At 31.3% G+C, this 14,530-nt stretch overlaps 1 protein-coding gene across 1 annotated transcript in view; it reads right to left on the bottom strand.

The window, feature by feature from the left end:
* Diaph3 (diaphanous related formin 3) overlaps positions 1-14,530 on the bottom strand; it is a 455,034-nt gene that overhangs the window by 142,571 nt on the left and 297,933 nt on the right. The window contains exon 25 of the mRNA XM_005338141.4: positions 3,833-3,968. Within this exon, the coding sequence (XP_005338198.1) occupies positions 3,833-3,968 (136 nt within the window). The remainder of the gene's footprint in view (positions 1-3,832; positions 3,969-14,530) is intronic.

Below are 14,530 nucleotides of genomic sequence, written 5' to 3'. Positions count from 1 at the left end.
AGTGTAAAACTCAAGGTACAATTAAAAATGAAAAAACTGATATTCTACATCAAGGCTTTTTCAGAAACTAAGTGCTAATAAGACATACTACTTTATTAACTTCTATTTCAAAGACATTCAACTACTTAAAAAAATCATGATTTGACAAAAAGTATTTCCTATGCATTACACAGAAAGAAAAATGTAAGTGCATATTTTTACTGAGATATGAACAATATATCCACAAATAACTAATATTTTTGACTCTTATATGACTTGGCTTTGGCAGCCACTTTAAGAGACTGAATACTTCTATTACATTATTGTATTATGTTTAAAGGAAAACTAAGAATCCATTTAGAGTAATCATCACTTATTGTTGTTGCAGAAGAGATTTCGTTTCTTTAGAAAAATGTATGTGATATATTGCTAGATAATCTATAATCCCATAGTTTACAAGAAAAAATTTTCAAATATTTTTAAAAGACAAACTATCTGAAAAGTAGCTCCTGAAAACACAGCTTTCAATTTCAGCATCTTGCTTCAAATGACTTTGATTATAATAGAATAATCATATATAACACAGTATATGATATTTATTTTATAGGCATATTATTACTTAAGGCTCTATTTTAATATTATTCATGTATATTAGTATTACCAGACTGTTCTCTGAAGAATATTATCTTGAGAAGTATCAAAAAAAAAAGAAAAAGAAAAAAAACAAAAGTACTCAGGACAGTAAAGAATTTGAGAAATTCCGAGTGAGAATTTTTCAATAATTTAAGTCCCACCTATGATAATTTGCAGACCACATTTGTGAAGAGATAGTACAGAAAAAGCTTTATAAAATAATTCAACAGGTCCAATACAATGATCTCTATGATAAACAAAAGATGCAATGGAGTCTTTCTTTGCTATTTTAAAAATTATAGATATTCAAATTTATTTTAAAAATTGAGGATGGAAGGTAACAGCAACATAAAGTTATTTATCTCAAAGCAAAATAAAACAAATATTAACCATAATTATTGGTTAAATATTATAAGTTTGATAAAATTCAGACACATAAACTTGGATGCTATAATCTACGTATCAAATACATGAATGATTAAGGAAGAATTAAAAGTAAGTTGAGCATAGTCACATTATGAATAATGGATACTAGGAAAAAAGTAAAGTAGGCACGATATTGCTGAAAACACTACTTTCTAAGCATAAAGGTAACGGGGGAAAAATGATGTAGGCAAAAACTACAAGAAAACATTATAGAACAAAAATAAAACACTTACCTATATGTCAAGTATAATAATAAAAAGCTTAATTTGGTAAAGGTATTTAAGGGAAGGAATGATGTATAATGAGCTAATCTGTAAATCAAGTGAAAAGAACTATGAGAGCACAAATTACAAAGAAGGAAATACAAAAATGAATTGTAAGTACTTAAAAAGGTCCTAAGACATTAGTACTCGAGTAAATGCGAATTCATATAATACAACAGGACTTTTAATCTTCTAAATTAGCAAAACTCGCAAAAAGTGAGAATTCTCAACCAAGGCACAATTATAACCCAATGTTGAGAGCTATGGAAATTACATTTTTGGACATCAGTTGGGTAACTTGTATCCCAAATCTTAAAACATTTTTCCTTTTCTATTCTGTATCTTAATGAAGAGATATATTTTCTACTTATGTGTGCATAAACACATTGATCACAATAGAAAGTGAAAATGATTACTTCATGACTTTATTACTGAATTACCTAAATTAGGGTATGACATATCAAATGGATTCAATTGCATAGATATTAAAAAATACAGACTAAGAACAACACAAAACATTCAGAAAATTCAGCAAACTAACATAAGATACTAAGCTGCATATTTACTAGGAACACAGTGAATTTAAAACTGAAAGAATATGTCAAAATGTTAACAAGTGATTCTTTGTAAAGGGAGATTAGGGATAGTGATCTTTTGATTTACTCTTTTGGGTGTTTTCAATAATGAAAAGTATTATTTTAAAATGGAAACATAAAATAAACCTATTCTTTAAAATGGAGCTTTCCTTCAAGAGAAAAAAATAAAATTTAAATATTATCAAGATTCCACTGGTAATTTCATTAAAACTTCAATTTTCCAAATCCATGTAATGGAGAAATCCAGAGAAGTATGACATAGGCCCTTAGGCAAAAATCCTAACAATGGAGCCAACTTGCCATCTAGTAATTCATGTAGAGGAATCTTAAACAACCCTGGAGCAAATGTTCAAATAACAGAATGTTCCATAACTTAGGCAGCAAGATAGTAATTCACAATTATTCCACAAGCATATTTTAAATATAAATACTAAATCCTTTTGATTTCCATTTTTATTAACACTTTTTAAGATATTTTTGAGAATATTCTCTTCATTTCAAATGTAAACAAGAACGTATGCTTAAGTGATTTTTCTTTCTTAGAAGAAAAATGCAATACATTAAGATGTTCTGTTTCCTTAATTAAACATAAAAATCTTCCTGTAAAAATGAGAGAAGGCAAAGCACATCTCTCTCTACCCCTGGGGAAACTTTAGGTGAATCTGCAGCCATGAATTGTAATCTATGGTGAATCTGCAGTGAAGCTGATGGATTTTAATTAACTCCTTCTGCAATCCTTAGTGGTATGGAGGTAAAAGGGCCAGAAATTTCAAGTATTAAAAATATAGCTACAATTTACTTAATGAATTATTTTGCTTCTAAATTAGTAGTATCGTTTAGCTTTGAAAATATATAGATGTTTCTGTAATGCTAAAAAAAAAATTTAAAGTATTTTTTCCAAAAACTTTCTATTAAAAAATTGAAATTTTATAAAAGTATTAAAAATAGTATAGTGAACATATCCTTTCCTATAAGTACCCGTTACCAAACTTTAGCAATAGTAATTTAGAACCAATCTGTTTTGTCTATGAGATCACCTACTTCCCAGTCCCTACAGACTATTTTGATTTAAATCCCAGACATTCTGTCTTTTTGCCTGTGAAATTTCAGTATGAGTTTCTAAAAGATACTCTGGAACATATTGATAACAATATTATTACATATACAAGACAAAAAAAATCAAAATTTTCTGACTACTTTTTTCTACAGTTTTCTGATGGGATTGGGGTATATATAAGTTCCACATACTGCAAATGGATGTAGTCTATGCCTCTTAAAGTCTCTTGGATTTTTGTTTGTTTGTTTGGTTTGGGTGCTGTTCGTTGAATTCAGAGCCTCTGGAATGTAAGGCAAAAGCTCTATCACTAAGCTGCCCTCCTAACCCACACTTTTAATGTTTTAATCCATTACTTTTTTCCCTTTCATGGGATATTTTGTTAAAGAAAACCAGGTAACATGTCCTGTAGAATTTCAGAGCCAGTTTCCAAGATTATAAAGCTACTTATTGACAAACATCATTACAGATTGGTTTCTGGAGTAATAGTGAAAAAAATGAGAATAGGCTAGAAGACTAAATCACAAATGTGCAACATTAAGACAGCACTTATTAGCAAAGTCAAGGTAGAAAAACCCATAAGAAAACAATTGCTCTAACGTTTAACTACAGAAACAGGTAGTCAAATTTTAGTTTTTCACCAAACACATTAAAATGCTAATAAAGTAACCCATTTAAATGTGTGTGTGTGTGTGTGTGTGTTTGTGTGTGTGTGTGTGGGGGGGGGGTGTTTGTGTGTGTGTGTGTTGGGGAGGATACTGAGAAGCAAACCTAAGGCCTTTGCATTCTAGCAATTATTCTTCCTCTGACTTACATCCCCAGTCCAAACCATATACATCTTAAGGGTACATAACTTGAATAGCAAATTTGATAGTACTCACCAGTCTTCATTTCTAGTAAGCGCTTTTTCTTTTGCTGGCGTTCAAGTCTTTCTTTCTCTGCTAATTCTTTAGCTATTCTGGCACGTTTTTCTTTTTCCTCTGCTTCTCTTTTTCTGATGTTCTCCTTTATTGCTTGCTATTACAAATAAATTTCAAAAAATGATCAATTTTAACCAGTGATTCTAAAGAAAATGAAAAATTATCAATCTGAAATTATATGCAAGTTAGAACCATGACTAAATATCATTTAAATAATGATTAGTTCTTATATTAGTAACAGTCTTTTAAAAGGTATGCACATATACCTGTGTTAAATATATTTTATGCCTATAAATACACCATAATGTTTAAAACACCTGCATCTAAGTGGAATTAACTAACCAAAAGGGAGAAGAGAGACAGAAACTAAAAATAAGAACATTTAATTCACAAATCAAATGAGCTTTCTAACATATTTTAAAAAGTGTCTTGCAACTGTATTTGTGTCTTCCATACCTTCGTTGCTTTAAGTAAGTTATTAATATAAGGAAAATGGTTAAGGAAATGATAGGAACGATCTGAAATCTATGGCTACTTTATATTATGATCAATAATTTTTCAATTTTCTCATAAGGGGAGAAGTATTAAAAAGATAACTAAATAAATATTTGGTATTTCAAAAAGAGGTACTCTTGATGAAAGCCAATAACAACATGCTAATTAAAATAAGTTCTCAATCAATATGTGATTAGTTACTGAACTCCTTATTTCTAAATTTTATACAAGAAATTCATTTCATGTGGCATCAGCAGGAATCAGAAGGTAAAGATGGATTTTTGTTAAGTGCTAATAAACAGCATGGCATCTTATTACACATCTTGTAGAGATGCCATTTATTTAAGTGCCAATGAAATGAAACAGGCTATCACATTAGTTTACTACCAGTGATATTAAAAAGTGCTAATTATACTCTAAGTTAATGGCTTATATTATATTTGGGGATACTTTATTTTTATTGTGCATTCTTTCTTCATTTTATAGTTGCAGATAGACCCATACCTTTATTTTATTTATTTATTTATTTATTTTTATGTGGTGCTGAGGATCAAACCCAGTATCTCTCACATGCTAGGCAAGTGCTTTGCCATTGAACCACAATCCCAGCTCCTATTGTGCATTCTGTTTTAACCGAGATAGTGTAAGTTCTTCATAGAAATCATAAAATGAAGACAGATATTATTGTTCAAAACAATGAAAGGGAAAGAACAACATACCCACTCATTATTCAGTACATAGGCACTGAGACCAAATGATACTGTTCTTCCAAGGCGGGGAGTGGGAACAGGAGAGTTGGTTTATATTTGGTGTGACAGATCAGAAAACAGACAATAAACAGCAAAAATTTGATGTATATTTTAAAAAAAGTGATGTGATGAAATGCCTGGAGATTTACATTAGGTAGTCAGATAAGGCCTCACTTTCTCTGTTGTTTCAAGTGTCATGGAGGTAATTATGTGATGATCTGGGGGAAGAACCAATCAGGTAGAAGGAAGTGTTAATGTCAAGGTTGTTTGGAGGTTGAAGAGAGAAAAAGAAGGAAAGTATATTGGTAATGAGTTCATGGAGGTAAGCCGAGGCCTGATGAGTTAAGATCTTCTAGGACAAAATAGGGGAGATGGATTTTCTTTTCCAGGGTACCAGGGAACAATTGGAGATTTTTAAGCAGGAAAATGTAAGAATAGTACTCAAAGATAAAAACACTAATCAAGCACCTTCATTCCAAACCACCTTTTCAAAAGTTACCTGGCCCTCTTTACATTGCCCTGTTGTAATATGGGCTCAAGAACCTACAAAATTGTTCTCTCTGGCTACTGCTATTGCTGCAAATAGAATAATCTATTCTTCAACTCTGACTACAGTGTTGCATTTTTTGGCCAACATCCATGAAAATGTGACAGCTTAACTTGTTAGCTTGCCAGTAGGTAAACTCTTTACAGTTCTTGACATATATTACTATTATTGTTAAGCTATAAAATACCAGTTGTAGTACTAGATGCTTTCATATACAATCCCTACAAAGCTCAAATTTGACTCCATATCATTCATTCTGGCACAGAATGCTAAGTACTTGCTCACTGCAATGAAAGTAATAAAAGGCAGAAAGATTTGAAAACTTGCTACAGTCTATGTTTTCTACCATGTTGCCTTATATTACAGTCACATATGTTAATAGCTATGACAATGTCAGTTATAAAGTCAATATATTCTATGAAGGTAGGGGAAGGCATCATGAAAGAAAATAAACATGGGTTCAAAAATGAGTGTGTGTATGTTAATAAAAAAAAGCTCTTCTGTTTTCCATGTGGGTATGTATAATGGCTACGAAGAATGTATTGTGATGAAGAAACAGGTAAGCAAATATTCAGTAATCAAAACCATTTTTTGGCTAAAGAAAATGAATAAAAACAACCATCAAAAGTTAAGTAATATATCACGCAGCTTATTTATGAAGCTTATTATGGTATAAAATTTGCTGATGTAAATTTTCTACTTTAATAGATGAATATATTTCAAAGTGAATATTTAATATAACATCTATTATCAGAAATAATTGCCACACCCTTTTAGAATTCTACTGGGTTATAACAGGTCAAAATTACTTTGCAAGATCTATAAAAACAATGTTTACATTTAGAAATAAGGTCTGAGGAAGTTCCTAAAGCTATTTTCTTTTAGGGAAAATGCACTATTGATTTTCACTTAAAATTCTGCCTCATTTAAAACTTAACTTATTCTTTTTTTTGTTTGTTTTTTTTTTAGGAATCTTTTTTTTTATTTTTTTATTGGTTGTTCACAACATTACAAAGCTCTTGACATATCATATTTCATACATTAGATTGAAGTGGGTTATGAACTCCCAATTTTACCCCAAATGCAGATTGCAGAATCACGTCGGTTACACATCCACAATTTTACATAATGCCCTATTAGTAATTGTTGTATTCTGCTACCTTTCCTATCCTCTACTATTCCCCCTCCCCTCCCCTCCCATCTTCTCTCTCTACCCCATCTACTGTAATTCATTACTCTCCTTGTTTATTTTCCCATTCCCCTCACAACCTCTTATATGTAATTTTGTATAGCAATGAGGGTCTCCCTTCATTTCCATGCAATTTCCCTTTACTCTCCCTTTCCCTCCCATCTCATGACTCTGTTAAATGTTAGTCTTTTCTTCCTGCTCTTCCTCCTTGCTCTGTTCATAGTTGCTCTCATTATATCAAAGAAGACATTTGGTATTTGTTTTTTAGGGATTGACTAGCTTCACTAAGCATATATACTATGCAGCAATAAAAAATGACAAAATCATAGAATTTGCAGGGAAATGGATGGCACTAGAGCAGATTATGCTTAGTAAAACTTATCTTATTCTGACACTATATTAGGAAAAGAATTTTTAGGTGGAAAATGCCAACAGCATAGAAAAGGTATTTAGTCTGCAACTAATATCCAGTTGAAACAGTAATTTGGAATTTTCTTTTATGCCAAACATAAAGAAGTAAAATAGCCCAAAATAAAAAAAAAAAAACAAACAAATGACACTATTTTAGGTACAATGGCTAAACCAGTAATTTGAAATTTTCCTTTAAGCCAAATATTAAGCAAAACTAAGCCAAACATTTAACAAAAATAATCTAAAACAGAAAAAGTAAATATTTATAACATTACAACTGCTTCTTAGTTATTTCACTCACAAATTAAAAACCAGGAAGGAAAATAAAGGTGAGCCAGACATAATGAATGATAACTGGCTATAGGATACTGTCCCTCCATCCCACAACAAATCAATTGAAAAATATATACTCACACTGAACCCACTGATCACTTTTAATTTTTATTTATTCTTTTGGTTATATATGACAGTAGGATCTATTTTGATATATTTATATAGGCTTGGAATATATCTTAATCTAATTAGGATCCCAGTCTTCTGGATATACATGATGGGAAGATTCACTGTGGTGCATTCATATAGGTACCTAGGAAAGTCAAGTCAGATTCATTCCACTGTCTTTCATTTTGCTTTTTGGTACTGGGGATGGAATTAGGGGTACTCAACCACTGAGCCACATCCCCAACCCTATTTTGTATTTTATTTAGAGCAGGGTCTCAATAAGTTGCTTAGCGCCTTGAAGTTCCTGAGGCTGGCTTTGAATTTGCGATTCTCCTGTCTCAGCCTCCCACGACCCTGGGATTACATGTATGCGCCACCTCGCCTGGCTGTCTTTCCTTTTTCTATCATCACTCCATTCCTTTCATTCCTGTTTGTCTAATTCACTGAAATTCTATTCATCATCATCCCCCTCCTTGATGTGGGTGAATCCATACCTCAGAGAGAATATTGGACCTTTGTTTTTTGGTGACTGGCTTATTTCACTTAGCCTGATAGTCTCCAGATCCATTCATTTACCAGCGAATGTCATAAAGTCATTTTGTTCATGGCTGAGTAATATTCCATCTATATCACATTTCTTTATCCATTCATCTGTTGATGGGCATCTAGACTGGTTCCATAGCTTAGCTTCTGTGAATTGTGCTGCTATTAACAGTGATATGGCTATCTCATTTTAACTCCATTGGGTATTTACCAAGAAGTGGGATAACTGGGTCAAAAGGTGGTTCCATTCCTAGTTTTTTTGTGGAATCTCCATACTGTTTCAAGAGTGGTTGCACCAATTTACATTCCCACCAATAAGGTATGAGTGTACTCGTCCCCATATCTTTGCCAAATTTGTTATTTTGTTTTAAATGTTGAAAAAAAAGCATATGTTTAAAATTAGACATCTGGACTCTGTAGATCATTTCAATTTTGTTGGCAAAGTCCAAAGCATCATAATCGAGAGCCTTCTCTCAATCAGGCCTGATTAGGGTGTTAACCTTTCTCATATGAATGTCATAGAACTACATTACAGCGTCTTTGATCTGGTGTTTGTTGGCCTTGACATCCACAATGAACACAAGTATGTTGTTGTCTTCAATCTTCCCCATGGCTGACTCAGTGGTTGGGGGAACTTTATGATGGCATTGTGCTCAAATTCCTCCTGAGGGTGCTCTTCCAAGAAATTTGGGGTGCCTCTAGAGCTGCAATGTCTTGGGCCTACCAAAAGGTAGGTGACATGCAGATCTTCTTGTGTTTATGGCTGTGGACTCCCTTTAACACTCCCTTCTTTGGGAGGGGCAGGAGATTCATTCTTAGCTTTAAGTGCAACGTGGGTGAAAAAATGTCAACATTTACAGTTACTTGTATTCTTGATAACTGGTTGGAGGAACGGGGAAATCTCAGTGTAGTTTAATTTGCATTTCTCTAACTACTAGAGATTTTGAATATTTTTTCAAATATTTGTTGACTTCATATTTTCTTCTTTTGAGAAGTGTCTGTTTAGTTCTTTTGCCCATTTGTAGAATGGGTTCTTTGTTTTGGTTAAGTTTTTTTAGTTCTTTGTATGTTCCTGGAAATTAAGACCTTATTTGAGATATTGATGGCAAAGATTTTCTCCCATTCAGTAGGCCCTCTCTTCATGCTTTTGATTATTCCTTTGTTGTGAAGAAGCTTTTTGTTTGATACAATTCCATTATTGATTTTTAAATTTTACTTCTTGTGCTTTAGGAGACCTGGTTTTCTATTTACTCAATTGAAATAAAAAAAAAAAAAAGGTTGTACTTGCACTGGCACACTGACTATGTTCAGCTATACATTACCAAATGACATTCTTTGACAATATATTCCCAGATAAAGCCTAGTGCATGCCCTTCTCGGAAAGATGCACAGACTTACCAGTCCACATCAATGATAACAGATGATTTCAAAACTTTACCACATTTGATTTTTGAATTCAAATGACATAGTCAATAACCTAAATTCCTAAGACTAAAATGATTTCCATGGTAATGATGAGTAGAAAAACATCTACATAATTACATATAGGTACATTAAAAAATATGTTATGAAAATATATAGACATATTAAATGTATGTATTCTATTAGAAAATATGAGCTAACAATTACATCCTCACATAATTTGATTTCATACAACTGCTATAACAAGAAATTTTCCATGACTAGTTTAAATATTTATTATGACAGTATGTAACGCATTTTTTCAGATAAACCAAAATGCCCCAGAGTGAGTAAATTTAAATGAATGCATGTAATATGAGTAAAATTCAGAAGTATCTGGCAGAGAGGTATGCTATATAAGTCGTAGCTTTTATTATAAATATAATCTTTGGATTTCATAAAAATCTCACCATCCTTTATGTTAACTTTTGGGACTTTCTTTTTGGGCGAGTACTAAGAATTGAACCCAGCAGTGCTTAACCACTAAATGACATCCAGGGCCCTTTTGAGATAGGGTCTTGTGAAATTGCTGAAGCTGGCTTTGAACTAGGAGCCTTCTGTCTTAGCCTTCTGAGTTGCTGGAATTACAGGCATGTGCCACCACACTCAGCTATAACCTGCTTTTTTCACTTAAGATTTGTTTTTAAGATTGCTCCATTTTTTAAAGTGCAAGTTGCACTTCACTTTCATTGCCTATATTAAATTGTGTTATTTACTCTCCATCAATGAGATTTTTCTCCAATATTCGGCTACAATGAATAATGCAGACATGAACATTTTGGTATGTGTTTCCTAGTACACATATATAAGAGTTCTTTAATTATACTTGGTCCTTAAATCAATTTAAAATTATTGACGGTTACTCTTTAAGTTAACGAATAGAAAGCCCTTGAGTGCAATACAAGCAGTATTGAGTATAATTTCTTGAAGCTTTTTCTATTCTAAAAATACATATATGTAAAATCATGGTGGAATTCCTTGTAAACAATTGTTTAAAATGTGGATCATGGTGGAAATAGATTGAAAGCCACTGCTAAGACAGGAATCGAATTTATGAATGACATAACTGATAAGTCTTCATCATACTAGATACTACTAAATTGTTTTCAGAGTAGTTATGTCAATGTACACTGAGACTCTCTCTATATAATCACAATCTACACACTCACCAAACCTGTCATGACAAGTCTTCTTAATTTCTTCCATTTTGCTGGTATATTTGATATCATATTCTGCTTTTAATCTGTATTTCTGTTACCAGTTAGTTCAAGCAGGTTCTCATATGTCTGTAAACAAACATTGGTATTCCCTATTCTATAAAATGCCTGTTCATATGTTTCACCCACTTTCTTTTGGGTTATCTCTTTCTTAATGATTTGTCCTTCTGTAAACAATGTGGATACAAATGTTACCATTATAAACAGAATGCTGAAATTTAACTGTCCTGTACTTTATCTTTCAATAAACAGAAATTCCTAAAACTAGTCAAAAATCTCTTTTCCTTTATTTCTGATCCCTTTTATATCCTTCTCCACTTTAAATGAATCATATTTTCTCTAGAAGTTTTAATGTTGCTCTTCACATTTAAGTACCAACTTTATCTTGAAATCAATGTTTTTGAATGGTATGGAGTGTTAGAAAAATCAAAAGAAATCATTAAAAATTAGTTCTAGAAATGCTTAAGCATTTTGAAACAATTGCAGATTATTTTCTTCTCGAACTTACCTAGTTTATCAAACTTTTCCTACTATGGCCTACAAATTTTTATAGTATGTACTTTTTACTATCTTCAGTATCTTTAGTTATGTTTCTTTTTATATTCTTATTATTTTTCTTTTTTTTTCTTGATTAATCTTTTCAGAAAATTATCTGGCTTCAATATACCATTTTGAATTTTAAAATTCTTCATCACTTATTCTTATTCTTGAACATTCATTTTTTTTCCCAAAATCATACGATGTCCTTATTAATTTCTGAGACAAATGCTTACCTTGTTGATTTTCTGTTCATTTTTTGTATTAGTTGCACAGGACAATACAATGATCTTGACATATCATACATTTGAAACAAGTGGGGTAAAATTCTCATTTTTCTGAGTGTAATTGAAGCACTTAAAACATAAATTGCTTTATACCACTTTTATTGGATCTCACAAATTCTGACATGGGGTATTTCCAATATTGCTCAGGTCTAAATTTTCCTATGATTTTATCTTTGACTCAGAGTACTTAGTGTGTTTTCAGAATTTTGAAAATAATCGTTTTAAAATTTCATTTTTTTATTGGTTGTTCACAACATTACAAAGCTCATGACATATCATCTTTCATACATTTGATTCAAGTGGGTTATGAACTCCCATTTTTAACCCAAATACAAGTTGTAGAATCACATCGATTACACATCCACATTTAATTTCTAGTTTCATGTTATTGTGGTCAATGAATGAAAATGACACTTGTAATTATGCTGAAATGTCTTTTCATCTCAAGTACATAATCAATTTGATACTAGCTGGTGACCGTACTTGAGCGAAATGGGCATTCTTTAGAGTTTCTATACTAAACAGAATAATGAAATAAATTATTTAAATTCTTCAAAGCTTTCATACATTTATTTTTTTCTGCTTGACTTGTATGTTAGAGAACTCTAACTTTTTCAGTACAATAATACATCTATCAAGATATTCATATAGTTCATCAATTTATTTGGGGCACATGCAATTTTTTAACCTTTTTCTATCTTTTGGGTGATACTACCTCACTTTCATTTAGTTTCTACTTGTGCTGATGAGAAGTTATTTGTATATAACTATATGGAGGTTATAAATCTTTCCCTGTGGCTACTTTTAAAGGTGTTTGTTGGTGCTATTCTGAATTATTATATATGATTTTTTAAAAAATGAGTGCAAAAATATCTATATGTTTAGTTCCTATTCTGTAGATTCTAATCTGGAATTTTTTATTCATTGTGTAGAATATTATCTTTCACTTATTTTCTTGAGTCTATCCTTTGGGAAGTTCATTATACAGTATGTTAGGCTTTCTCAAACTATTCTATGTATTTCTTTAAAAAGTATATTAGACTTCAAAATAAAGTGTCTCTCTCTGAATTGCTTTCTAGATAATTTAGTTAGATATACTATACAAACTAGTATTTCTTTCCTTACCTGAGTATTATTTACTCCTTATTCCAATGAATGTTACTTTCAATCATCATACTTCCAATTTCATAAATTTAACTCAGTTACTTTACGAAATTGCTTGGCCATTTTTGGTAGACTCCTTAATTCTGTCTTTATAAACTTATTGTTTTTTTCTTAAAACATGTCACACATTGTTACTCCATATCTAGATTCTTGGTTCTCTATATATTATTTTGCTTTTTCCTAACCATTTCACCACACAATTCCTCTCTTGTTTATTTGGTGATGGGAATTAAGTATTCTTCTTGAACTTAATTTGTGAGAAACTTGAGGACCTAAATTGTAATTGGTTTTTAGCACAGGACTTTGGGTGAGCTTCTATAAATAACTAGAGATCATTTCTGAGCCTGGAAAGATTAAATATGGTCTTGTCCCAGGCTCCTACAAGTTTTATTCAATGTACTCACTTATTCTGCACCAAACCATGGTATCAGCCTTCAACATCCTAGGTTAAGTCTAGCTTTCCCCTTCCTTATCTATGCTCAACAATAAAGTTTCAATTTTGTCTTTTTTCTTCTAACCCTTTTGCCCTGGGATATTTCTCTAACTTTCTTACCAAACAGCTGTATTTTAAAATGTTTCCTGTATTCTGACAGAATAAATCTTTAAGAGTCTCTATTAAACCATATCATGATAAGGAAAGTCCTTAAATGTTTTCTTTTATATGACTCAATGTCTCATTTCTTAAATACTTTATATAATGTTGCAGTTTTTATATAGTATATGTATTTCTGGGCACATTGTACATGTGTTTTAAAATCCAGAGGTAAACAATGATAATTGAACAGCCATATAAAATCAATCCCTAACAAAGCACTCACCACCCACAAATGTTAAAACTGAAAGTTAAAGACACCTTTAAAAATATAATAAATATGACATTTTACTACTTTTAGAAATTTTTGAAAAATCTGAATTCATTGTTAAATGTGGGAAAGAATATAATATTAAGGAGGTAGAAATATGAAGTCCTGTTATTTTTGTTTAAATAACTATTCAGCACTACAGAGTTGTGTCACTCTGTGAAATACGCAAAACATTAAATAATACACGAGATAAAATATTAAGAATTAATTCAGTTAATTCACCTATGTCACTTCATTGTATAGCATAAAATACATAGAAACATAAGTAAATAATATTCTATTACTTTATCACTGATTTTAAATATTTTATTAATATAATTAGTCAATTGCCTCAAATACAATTATCCTTAACAATACAAAGAAGAACCATTTTCTAGTATATATCAATTATATACGCTTCTGTCAAGCATATGATGGAGTGCCAGTTTTAAGTTTCTATGACAATATAAATGTTTACTATTCAGAGATGTTGAAATAGAAGTGTGCATTAAGTTGATTGGGAGGTAAATGGATGCATACAGGCAGGGTTACTTGGCAGGGAAGGCATGATGAATGGTAAATTACACATGGAAGGCAAGATGTAGTTTTCAACCTGACGGCTAGCTATTATACATCTAAGGTCTTAATTTACATATATATGTACACTGTTTTTAATACATTCAAATCTAATATGTGTTATAAGACTACTCTGGAAAAGATAATTTAGTTTTCTATGTTTTCTCGGAAAAATATTGCAGTTACTTAAAAGAAATTCC

The sequence above is a fragment of the Ictidomys tridecemlineatus genome, chromosome 6 (assembly GCF_052094955.1).
Source record: "Ictidomys tridecemlineatus isolate mIctTri1 chromosome 6, mIctTri1.hap1, whole genome shotgun sequence".
NCBI lineage: Eukaryota > Metazoa > Chordata > Mammalia > Rodentia > Sciuridae > Ictidomys > Ictidomys tridecemlineatus.
This window is presented reverse-complemented; position numbering and strand designations above follow the sequence as displayed.